The 12,587-nt window shown below is 39.5% G+C and overlaps 1 protein-coding gene across 11 annotated transcripts in view; it reads right to left on the reverse strand.

The window, feature by feature from the left end:
* Positions 1-3,074: 3,074 nt before the first annotated feature.
* Positions 3,075-12,587, reverse strand: part of PSD3 (pleckstrin and Sec7 domain containing 3) — a 696,342-nt gene continuing 686,829 nt past the window's right edge. For all 11 annotated transcript variants that reach the window (XM_064272734.1, XM_064272735.1, XM_023551047.2 and 8 more), the window contains one exon: positions 3,075-8,877. In XM_064272734.1, coding sequence (XP_064128804.1) covers positions 8,662-8,877 — 216 coding nt within the window. In that variant the 3' untranslated portion in view covers positions 3,075-8,661. The remainder of the gene's footprint in view (positions 8,878-12,587) is intronic.

A 12,587-nucleotide genomic window follows, 5' to 3' on the forward strand; every position in this document is an offset into this window, starting at 1 on the left:
CCATTTTTATACAAACATGCATTTTCAAAATCAATGGAGGTGAATTAGTATTTACAATTTGACCTTCTCACCACCACCTCAATTAACTATCCGGGCCAAATCTCTCATGGAAGGGCCTTTTTTTTTTTTAAATGGAGTGCAGGTGTAGGGGGTTGAATTGTGTCCCCCCAAAACTATGTTCAAGTCTTAAGCCTTGGCACCTGTGAATGTGACCTTATTTGAGAAATAGGGTCTTTACAGATGGAATCAGGTCTTTGTAAGAAAACGAGAGGGGGGTGTGAATACAGAGATACAGGGCCCTGTGACGATGAAGGCAGAGATTGGAGTTATATTGCCACATGTCAAAGCGCTACAGGAGCCACCAGAACCTCAAAGAGTCAAGGAAAATCTCTTCCCGAGAGCCTTTAAAGGGAGTGTAGCTCTGCTGAAACCTCGATGTTGGACGTTCAGCCTCCAGAGCTGCGAGAGAATAAATTTCTGTTGCTTTGAGCCAGTTAGTCTGAGGTACTTTGATAGCCCCAGTAAACGAATATAGAGGGTTGTGTTACTTGTTCTGATTTTTAAATGTTATTATTCTAGTTGCTTAAATAATAAAAAATTGCTTAAAATAAGCAAATAAAAACAGTCCCCCAAATGACTGAAATTGGTTGGATTTATTTCTTTCTGAAGTTTGTACATTTACATATATCATATACATATTTTAAATCCTTCACTATTTTGCATGACTTCTATGCCATAAAAACCATTTGAATGCAATAAAGTTTGTTGTTGTAAAACAACAAATTATCCCCAACTTATAAAAACACAGGAACAGTTATATTCGTGAACATTTACACAATAGAGAAATGTACTATATATACCACAGCTTCTATACATACCAGGTGACTCACTGGTCTACAAGGCTTAGGTTTACTTTAACAACAGTGAACTCGAGGGTAGTATTTATATACAACTTTTTTAATAAAAATAAAGCAACTGTAAAATGTAAACTGAATTTTCAAAAGTCTTTAAACACTTTAACAATATCCACATAAATTACTGTTCCGTTCAAGAGACAACCACCATAAATGCCACGCTCTTCTAGGAGATGGCATCTCTTGAGTCTGGTGGGTAATAACGAGGAACAGGTTTCCAGTACATGATATGGTACCACTAGCTTACCCAAGTCTGCTAATGCTGACAGTTTGGCCACCAAAAAGAGTAGGCTGCTATTTTGTCACTAATTACTTTCACAATTTGCAGGGGAAATATGGTACCAGGACTGCAACGAAACTGAAATGATTGGCGGAGAGAAGTCTGAAGGTAAAGGAATGTCTCAGGCTGCCAATTCATTTCAGCCACAGTGAATATAACCTAGTTAATAGGTTGGAAAAGTCAGAAGTTCGTCTTATATTAAAAGATATAAACTACTGCCTTCTTGCTTGGTCTAATCAAGGCTGACAATATGGGTTCTCCTCATGTGTTCACTTCTGTTCTAGAAATGGGCTCCTAACACTCAAGGTAGAAGAGAATGCAGGCAGGCATTTAGACCTTTACCCAACAGCTCTCATTTGGACTGAGCAGAACTGCTAAGCAATTAATTGTTTAGCATTCTTTGACCCTTCCCACAGAAATGAAATTTTATCTGTTTCTGGAAAAAGGCAAAGATATCATCCATCTCTGGTTAGAGTTCAATGTGCCAGTTTTTTTTCTTGCACAGGTAAAATATGTGGTCTTGGCTTCAGTCAGAAGATCTTTTCATTACTACTGTCATGTGCCACCCTCAGTGATCAGTCACTCTGAGTTGATATCTTGCCTCAGTAGGGTCAACCCATTGGAACAGCTGGATTTCAAAAGCAGAAGTAGCATTTGAAACCCAGGATATGGTTGCTGCTCAGTGTAGAAGCCTGAGTGGAGTGGAAGGACAGGAGAGGAGGCTACATTATCTTCCTCTGCTAGACCCCGGTATTCATGGGCTGAAGCCAAGAGCATATGCTCTGTTCTTAACCGAGGCTTGTGGCTAGAGCTCTCCTGGGTGTATCTGAAGACTCACCTATGTAGGTTGATGGGACAAATATTTAAGTAGATCTTCAAAATTCTCTCCATTAACCAACATTTTCAGGAATTGAAGTAAAGGTGTTTATTTTTTATCACTATTAGTGAGTGCTTAGTTTGACCCTGCAAAAAGAAATGCATCTTAGCTAGATTCCTTCCCTCTTCCATCTTCACTGTCATTGCTGATGGACAAGTGTTGTCAGCACTGCTCAATCTGAGCTCTCTCACTAGTACCGCTCAGAGGGGAGCGTGGCCAATTCATATCAGTCCTCCGTAGTAAGTGCTATGTTGCTTACTCCATCTGCACTGCCTTCTCAAAGGAAAGATGAGGTGTGAAAACGGTGCACACCAGCCTTCTGGAACTTCCCCAGGCTACTGTGGGATGTTGGAGAGCAGCAACACAGCAAGGAGGCCTTCAGTGTGGTGGTCCACCGGAAAGGATGTAATATGTATCCCCCTTGGTCACTTGTTAAAAATGCAATGCATCTCAAAGTTAGACACTAGAGTTCAAATTGCTCCCTGGCCCTTGGAAAACCATCTCTGTGGTGTAGTTCCCACCTCCATTGTTCATCACCTCGTCAGAACACCACAGCCATTTGTGCCTTCTTTGCCTAACTTAAAATACTCACTACATGTGGAAGTGTGTGAGCATGTGGACACATGTGAGAGGCCTCTGACCTGTGAACCTTTCCTCTCACACACCCGAGGGGACAGAAAACTGGCTCTGAATCTCTTGGGAGCAGAGGGCTGACCACGTGCATGGTGACCCCAATGGAAGGCACCCGGCTCACCTCCCCACCATCCTTGGCTCTTCAATTTGGTCTAATTACTCTTGTTCCTATAGCTTAAAAAATTATCCTAACTGCACTAAAAATCAATGTGCATATATAATCTCTTTATAGTTGATATTATTATACACGCCAAGTGGTTACCTGGCTTTGTAACCTTCATGGCTTTATATTAAAGTCATAACATTTCAAGGATTAAGGTCCAAAATGAAACTTATTTCTGTTACTCCTTTTCTCTATGATTTCTGAATCAAAGGGATTTTTTTTTTTTTTTTTTGTAAATCATTACAATTCTAAGAAGGAAACACATTCTTGCAGAACCAAGACTCTGCTGATCAGTCACAGAGCCAGTCCACTGCACGTCAAGAACAAATTAAGAAATACAATATATTTGCAAAAATAGTTTGAGACTGTAAATTAAAAAATAAAATAATTAAAAACAAAACAAAACACCTCAAGTGTAACTACCAACACACTACTACAGCCTGGAGTGGAGAGATCAGTCTTCCACCCCTCAAACCTCCAATCCTCTGAATCAGATACAAAGACCACCAGGCACTGGGTTTACACAAGACAGTACATTCAACCACTCACTCACACACACTCAGTCGCTGCTTTAAATACGCCAAACATGCTGGTTAACAAAATTTTAGTCCTAGTTATCTATTTACACACTGTAAGATAAGCAGGAAGCTCAAACAACTAAGGCCAGTGGCTCTTCTTTGGGGAAAGGCAGGAAAAAAGAGACCTAACTATAAAAATATTAAATAAAGTTTTGATCCGGTCCATAGCCTGTCCTAAAATTCTTTTATCTGTGACACTAGCTGTTGATTTGTGCAACTGTGAACCTAAGAATACGGTACCCAATCTTGGGATGCCCTGATATACTTGAGTATCTGTGGTATTTTTTAAATGCCAAAGGGTAAGAAATTGACACTAGGAGCATGGTTTGATCTACTGTTAAACATACACGGATATTTAAATTATATGACGGGTATTTATTTAATTCTTCTGAAAGATGTATTTTTCCTGGACGAATTACAACAATAAAGAACGTGCACTTTGAAGCAACACATTTTGTAATAAGCCCAAAAACGTCAGTTTTACCTTATATTTAAGTGCTCTTTTATTAAGACTGCACAGGCTGCCCTTTTTTTTTTTTCTCCTTTTTCTGTTTTTTGTCTTTTTTTCTGTATTTCCTAAATTACAATGAGCTATACACCCTTGGTACCGGTAGATAGTACACTGCAATAGTTTCACAAAGTTAGTTCAAAGTCATTTTTTTGCCCTGGTGATCCAAAACTCAAAGACTGAATTTTTGATGGTAAAATCTTATTAAAAAGAACCTTAATCAAAATATCATCTGGATTTAAGTTTAATAAAACAATACCATTATATATATATCTCATTAACTCTCATAAAACTGCATTAAGAATCAGTCCTATGAGGTTTTTACTTGCTTTTCATATCACACTGGTTATTAAAGACAAAAATAATTTTGAGGTACATGTACCATATACTGATATACAATCTACACATGGATGCATCTACATACATACAACATACATACAACTATAAATACCCACAAATACGACATTGACAGGTGACAGAAAGCATTTTCCTTATATCTGACATACCACCTGTATGAACACTCTCCAAGAGCCTGCACTACTACAAATATACACAGAAATTACAAACGGTACATCAAAGAGACTTTAGGAAACCTACTGTATATACAATTACTTGCAATATTTTCTTGCTGCTGCATTCAAGTCAACAAACTGTCATGCAGATTCAAGTATTTACTGACATTCTCTCTATGAAGACACTTTCTCTGCATGCAATGGGCCAATTATTGTCCTAAGCAGAAGGCTGCCCACTTGGGTTTTGGATATTTGTAGGTACAAAAGGAGATTGACCTTGGACTTTAGTTTTCCTTTTAGAGTGAGAGAATAAAAAGGAATCTGAGGAGAAGCAGTAACAAAGCACCTCTCTGTCCTTTGTCAGGGATTATTTTGTGGTAAACCATTGGTCTCTAAAGTCCTCTGGATGACTTGATGATGTAAGTTGTTAAAAGGCCGGTGGAAAGACATCTGCTGACCTGGGGCAGATCAGCAGTCTCGTCTTGGAGAAGAGATGGCCAGAAAGCTTTGGAGCAAGGTAGGCCCAGAGCCTCATCTGTCTACCTTGCTGACTCACCTCTGTCTGCCAGAGTCACTTAGAATGCTCTGTAAGAAAAGCTGATGCTATTAAACCCAACATAGCACTATTATTCATAAGCTAGACTACACTTTTAACAAGTTCTAGAACTCCACTTTGTGCTAGTTTTACAACTGGAAAAAAATTCTGGCATTTAAAAAGGGGTTAGCTCCGTGCTAAAGTTAAGGTTGCCTACCAACTTGTTGAAAACTCAACTGGTTCACAATAGCAAAATCACAGAGATTTGGACTACATGGTTAAGAAATTTCCTGTGAATTCAGACTGAAAAAAGCTTACCTGATGACTCTAAGGAAAAATGCCAAAGAAATTCAAATTCCACCAGCAACTAACCAAACCCAAGAAGGTCTTGACAATAAGACAACGGAGAAACTTTGTTAAAGTCGATTTTCTTCCAATTGTCTGACTAGGTACATAGGCAGAGAAAAGGTGTAGCCAAAGCGGGCCCTGCCTTACCTAGAACATCTTGCCCAGCTGTTTATGTGACAAAGGGGCAATGGGCAAAGGCAGCAGAAAACTGTGTTCATTGTGCTTAGGCAGCAAAGGGTGAATGGAAATTCTTCCCCAACCTCAGAAGTTCTGTGGTTTGGTCACAAAGTAAAACACAAACCTAAGAGACTAGCCCTAGCTTGGCCTTAGAAAGTAGCCAGATTTTCCTCATCCAGAATTAATTCTCTAATGCCACTTCTGACTAGGAAACAGTCCTTATCTTCTGCGTTAGAATAACAGTCTGAGAAGCACAGAGGGTCTGGCAAATGGCCCAGCTGCTTTCCAGCCTCTCTACCTAAGAGCAACAGAAAAGATTACATATAACCTAGGAACTACATTCATACCAGAGAACTCTCTCATATGTTGGGGTTTTACTGAGATTACTTAAAAGAGATTAATTCAAATATACAGAAATATTGCTTCATTTAATTAGCAAAACGATGTTTAAAAAAAACAAAAAAAAGCCCACCTGAAATAATGCCTATGACCTAGCAATAAAATAAGGACCGTGAACACTAGCAAGGAAGCTTGATAGCTAACAAGGCATTCCTGACACCTCTGTAAAAGGCAGCATGCGAGGTAGGGGAACACATTCTAGAACATTCAAACATTTTATATATGGGCCACTTCTATGGTCAATTTTGCAAAAAGACTACTGCCAAGGTATCGTGATGAATATCAAGATCGCTATAATAAAAATTAAGTGTATTTATGTCAAGAGGAATAACGTTTTACCACATGGCGAGAGATCCCAAGGCTCCTGGGCACTGAGGTAGGGGTGAGGAATGGCTCAGGGGTAAAGGGTTTGTGGGGTGGAGTACTTTCAGAAGGAAAGGAGGAGGAGAACTCCCCTGTACTGTGGATTAGGCAGCAGGCTTGGAGCAGCTGTGAGTGGAAATGTCTTCAGTTTCTCCGACTAGATACTACAGAAAAGAAATTGTCACAGAAGAAAATGTGGCTGGCTATGGGCCAGACTCTCAGAATCTAGTCAAATGAGAGAAGGCCATTTCCTCACATAGGATAAACTCGTGGCTGCCAAGTGCACTAACATTAGACAGTAACCTTCCAGAGGCATCATGGGAAAACCGATCTTAGCCCAAGCCCTAAAGGTAAAACAACATCATGCCAGGGCGATCTGGGATCCTGACTCACTAAAAAACCTTTGAAGTTGTTTTTAAAGATAAACTATGCCAACAAAGTTTACAACAGCTTCAAAAGTGCCTTTCTCTTCAAATTATCTATTAGCATATCCAGAAGTTCATGGAGATTACGTTAGTGAGTAATATGACAGGAACAACGCTGTAGTGCAGCTGATGCTAACCAAGTATTTCAGGATTATTCTAAATGTCAGAAATACTGTAGCAAAGTACCGTTTAATGTATATTATATAAGTGAAATGTACATAAATATTCTATATACAGAGACACACGCACACATTATGGGCAAATACATTCAAGCCAGTCAAGGATGGATATAACTATATATATATATATTTTGTCAATTATTGAAGCTCATAGATGACATAGCCTAGGTACCTCTCTCCCCTCTGCTTAGGATAAATATGTAGGCAGAAAACAAACAGGCTGATAATTCAGATTCTAGGAAGAAAGATGACTTTCTATGGAAACTGTAGACAGAACCTTCTGACCTTAGTCAGAAGTTATAAAAATGAATCAGGTACTTGGGACATACTGGTAACAACCTTGTTTGTTTCCTGGTTTTGAAACATGAATTTACTCATTGCCTCTACCTAAATAAGACAGAGGGCTAGAGTGGATTTTTCAAAGTTCTGGCAAAATGCCTATCACAAAGCAAGCAGCTACAACCTTCTTGAGAAGAGTTACCCTTCTCTGGGCACCAAGCAAACAGGGGCATATCTATACGTGAAGGAAGTAAATATTAATAAATAATCCTATAACTAATTGCTGCTACATCCTAACAATATACTCTACCAGTTTAGCAACTATCATGGTTTTACAGCAAATCTTCTCTAATTCACTGGGAACCATGCTATTCACGAAGAGCAGCTGATTCTTTGGTCAGAGTAACTCCCACTAAGAAACTGATTAGAATTGGAGCAAATTTCTGTAGGAGGGGAAAGAATATTCGCAGTGATTCCATTAGTTCTGAAGTTGTACCATTTTGGAGATGACAGCTTTAGGATCATAGAATTTCAAGGTTTGACTATCAGGAAATTCTAAGTCACAGTGGGCTGATACTCTCACTCCCTTCTTTTCCAGGATGGAAGGGTATGGAGGAGAGAGATGATTCCAGATTTCTAGTTTCGACACCGTGGGAACGAGGTAACAATTTCCTGTAAACCATACACGTGCCTACTGCTGCAGGTCCCTAACTGCCGACTATTGCCACGGTCCTTGAGAAAACAAAAGTAACTTGGTGCCAATCTCTCCTCAACTTTCAGTGGCAAAATGACTCCACTTCCTCTTTCCCTTGCTTGGCCAAAATGGAATCCGCGCTTCAAGCAAGCTACTGACCTTTCCCAAGTTCTCCAGCCCTGCAATCTTCACGCCCCTTTCCCTCCTTCCAGCAGGGTCAGAACTAGATGGTAAGTGCTAAGATGCACCCACAGCCGCGTCACACTGGGAAATCTTGGTTCCCAGGCTTTTAATTCTTAGTTGAACTTCTGTGAGTGCTCAATTCCACGTCTGTGACTGGGCACGATGTCACACACAAAGGCTTATATTAACTCTGGCTAGAATTTACTATGCTACAAAATTTGTCCAGTTATGTCTTCCACAATGGATTAAATTTTTTTACTTAAAAAAAAAAAAAGTGTAACAGCTGATTTGAGAACACGTAAAACAACTGAGCAGAGTGCAAACAAAAGAAAACCAAAGGAGAAGGAATAAGGAATTCATTCTGAAACCATGAATGCCCTCCACCTCACAAAAAGGTGCATTAGTTATCAAGTAGCAAAAATCATCAAAGCAAGGAAATCAAGAGCAGAGAGAGACAATCTGTACAGAAACTAACAGAAATATACAATAGAAAATGTTGCTAATGCACCATTTAGTCACAGACTTTTTTTTTAAATGTATCCACAGATTACCAGAAAGATCTTGAAAAACCCTATTTTGCTCCATGACCAGCACTTCCTGGCCTCAGGTAGATTCTAAGTAACTTTCTGCTTAATGCTTGGTGTTTCCGGTCGGTGATCCTTCCTCTCTGACACGTTACGCTTGATCTTGGCAGTAACTGGCGATGAATCCGGGTTCAGCGAAGGACTCGAATGCGACTTCTTCAGTCCAGCTCCCTCACTTTCACTGTTACTCAGGAGCTCCTGGCCTCCTTCTTTTAGGATGCTAACATAAATATCGTAACGAGTTTTCTGGAGAGAGAAAGAGAAGAATGGGAGTCAATGAGGCTTCATAAATGCAAGCTTGTAACATACCTCCTTGTGTTAACAACCTGGAGAGTGTGATGGGCTGCTGAAGATTCAACTTCATTCCCCAAAGTGACAAATTACTTGGGTGCTTGCTGAGCACATGAGAGATAAGAGCTACGAGAGATTGACTGGTTTACTGATTAAGTCATTCACTTAAATAAGCAATTATGTTAGAATTTAATTCTCATTTATTCTGCATTCCAAAGGAATATCAACAAGGAGTTATTGGCCAAGAAGGGCCTAAACTGGAGGAACTGTAATCCCTGGTTTTGGGCATCTGGATGGCTCCTTTGGCTCTCCTACTTCATCTAGACCTCACTTGAGCCCGGCTAGGATATTATTTACTCTTTTCTCCCCCTGTAGCTTTACAAAGTCTTAGTTTGAGAGATAGTTCCATGATGAAATTACTCTCCAGTCCTCTACAAGACCACAACACATCCTAGAAACTGCCCTGGGTTTCTCTCCATCGTTTTTCTGCTAGGATTGCCGAGTTCTCAAGCTGCTTACTGCAGTTTCTTACAGAAACTCAAATTAGTTTCCAATGCCTTTCTCATTCAACAAAGTCAGTTTCATCATCAAATATTTACTGAACACTTACTGTGTTTCAAACATCTCCTTGATTCTCTGTCTCTTGTTGTGTCTGGGTATCTTTTTATAAGAATAACTGAGAAGAATACTGCAGAGGTTTTTTTTCCCTCTCTAGCCCTAATTGGTGCTGGTTGATTTTCTTAGTTCATATCACTTAAAGTCAATATATAGAACCATTGTATACATATGGAAAATTACAGAAGGATCTCAGGTTCTTGATAGATTCTAGTAAAAAAAAAATCTTTCACTATACTGTCTCAACACATGAAGGATTTACAGAAGGTCTAAAGTGTTTTATTTCTAAACAAAAGAACATGTCAGTTATAAACAATCCCAATAAATGCAGGCAGATTTTGTTATGGCTATAAATCTATTAAGGATTTTTCTAGTCAGACTGGAGTTCTGTATATCTCAGTTTTAAGTCAGTAATTGTGAAGTGCTACTCTTTCAAGTTGTTTTGTTCGAAACAGGAAAAAAAAATCATTAAGTTGGTTCTGGGTTTGGTCAGTATTAAAGTGGTGGTGCCAGGCTTTGGTTGTTGATAACATTGTCATTTACTTAGTGTCCACAGGCTTGCTCCAGGTAAATTCTTACAACAATAATATGCAATTGGTACCTATTATGCTTGGTTTACAGTTAAGGAAATAGAAGCAGAGAGAAGTTCAAAGTCAGAGAATTAGCAAGAAGTAAAGCTCGAATCTGAACCCAGGCAATCTGACTCAAGAACCCATGCCCTTAAACCATATTTCTAGATATGAAAAAATAAATATATTTCTATATTTTCTCTCTCTATAATTTTTCTCTATATATGAAAATACAGACATATGAATGAACATATATTTTATGATACCTACAGTGGCAATAAACAACACAAATTCTCACAGACACTGATGGGTGGCACCCAGAAACTATTGTCAACCCCCTCTTCTCCTATGTCACCTCCTACCACAAAGGCTGATAAAACCCCAGACCTTTTCTTTCCCAATCCCTCTTGCAGCTAGGATGGGTCATGTGACGTTCTGGCCTGTCTTCTTGGGGGCTTCTTGGATACAGAATGTGCTTTCTATCAAAAGGGACAGATTTTAGAGGGAGATCATTGGTGTTAGCCCCTCACTCTTATTCCTCCCTTGACATGGGTGTTATGCCTAAAGCTGCCATCCTGTGACAAGGAGCAGCAAACATGAACACAAAAGGACAATATGGTAGACTTGAGGAAAAGACAATATGGCAAGACAGAAAGAGCCTAGGTCTTGGATAACACAATGAGCTGGACCCATCCCTAAGACTCCCCATAAAAAATAAATATCCATACCAGTCAAGCCACTGTTCATCAGGTACTGTTATTTGCAACTTAAAGTATTACAATGTATTAGAAACAATACATTTTAATTGATAAAAATTCCAAGTTTAATAAAGAAGTAACAAAGTAAAGCAAAGAACAGCACGCTCAACATTATCTCAGAAAGCTATGTAAGGGTCCAACAAGGACATTTACTAATAAAAAATATATGGTCAGTATTACACATTGGTTTACGAATCAGTGAAACCAGGGGATTCAACTAGAAGATATGCGAACGGCATGCTGGTTCTTGTCTTACTCATTCTAGGAGTTTATTACTTATTCTGTCTCTAAACTGGTGGCAAGATTAAGTCAGATGAAGGAAAGAACTACTCGTCACAGGAACATGGCTTAGTAAAATGATCTAAAGACAATTTAAAAACAGATTCACAAAGTTGGGGCATTCATACAATGAAGGGGTTTGGGAGACAACTTTTTGGGGGGCGGGGGGAGAAATGACCTAAAAAGAGACAGAAGTAGGGAAGGTAATAGGGCCAGCCTTCTCCCAGTCTTTGAAGAAACTGATTGTCACCTGAAAAATACATGGAGGAAATCATCTTATCCACTCAGTTCTATAGCTCCAGCTGCAAAGCTGTTGCCTCAAATAAATTACATCAATGTGTCAATCATTAAACAAAAGGCAGAGCACAGAAGAGTAGCAAGGCATGAGTCATCGGATTAGAAGCAAAGACAAAGCAAGAAAAGGGAGGAAGGGGGGCCAGAAAACAAGGTTGTTGTAAAGAGGAAGAAGGAAACGGAAGCATGTGAGTTTGTGAACTTCCAAATGGCTATATTCCACTTCTGAATTACAAAGGTACAGGGACAGAGGCCTCAGAAGGCACTAATACAGCTTTTCCCAATCTCTGAGTCCAGCTGTCACTGAATCCAAACCAAACGCCTCTTTAAAATGTCTTAGGAAAAGCTATCTTTAGTCTTCTCAGGACTATGCAGAGGGTTTGGCTCATTAATGTCCTTCACAGGATTAGAGATTCAGCCGTATCCAAAGGCCAGGAAAGACTGCCCTGAATGATGCCGTGAAGATCAACAGGAATGAATGTCATTTGAAAAGTCCCCTCTCATTGATTCCTCCTTGTCTTCTCCTTTTTGGGGGATGGGGAGGAGATAAGAGTGAAAATTTCATATTCTTCCCAACTATCCACCATGTGATATCTTTGGGAGTATCTTTCCTTTTTTCCTTTCAGAGTGTCCATGAGTTTTATTTTTTCCAAGACCAATAGTAAAGTTTAGGTTTTAAGTTAAAGCTGGTATAAAAGGAAAGGTAAAGAGGAAGCTGGAGGTGGATATGTAAATCACTTTTTAAAGATCTGAGGTACCAGCTCAGAGAGCAACAACCTGATGACCAATGTCAAGTGGCCAACCTCAACCAAAGAAGGCCGTATGATATTATGGCAGTTGCTGTTTGCTGCTTCCCTAACAGTCTCTTCATTCATGATAATGGAATTGACTTTTACTGAGGATGTCAATGTGCCCACCCTCAGGTGAGGAATCATTATTGGTTTAAACCAAACATGACTGGTTGGTTTCTCTTTACCAGCCTCCCTTGGGATGGCCATGTGGCCTAGATTTGGCCAATGGCATGTAAGAAGAAATCGGCTAGGGTACTTTTAGGAAAGCAGCTTTTGCTATTCTGATAAAAGGTGGTAGATCAAACATCTGGGGTTATGGCAGCCATTTTGAGACCATGAAACAATAAGCATGAAAACAA

This window comes from Loxodonta africana, chromosome 19 (genome assembly GCF_030014295.1).
Source record: "Loxodonta africana isolate mLoxAfr1 chromosome 19, mLoxAfr1.hap2, whole genome shotgun sequence".
In the NCBI taxonomy this organism is placed as follows: Eukaryota; Metazoa; Chordata; class Mammalia; order Proboscidea; family Elephantidae; genus Loxodonta; species Loxodonta africana.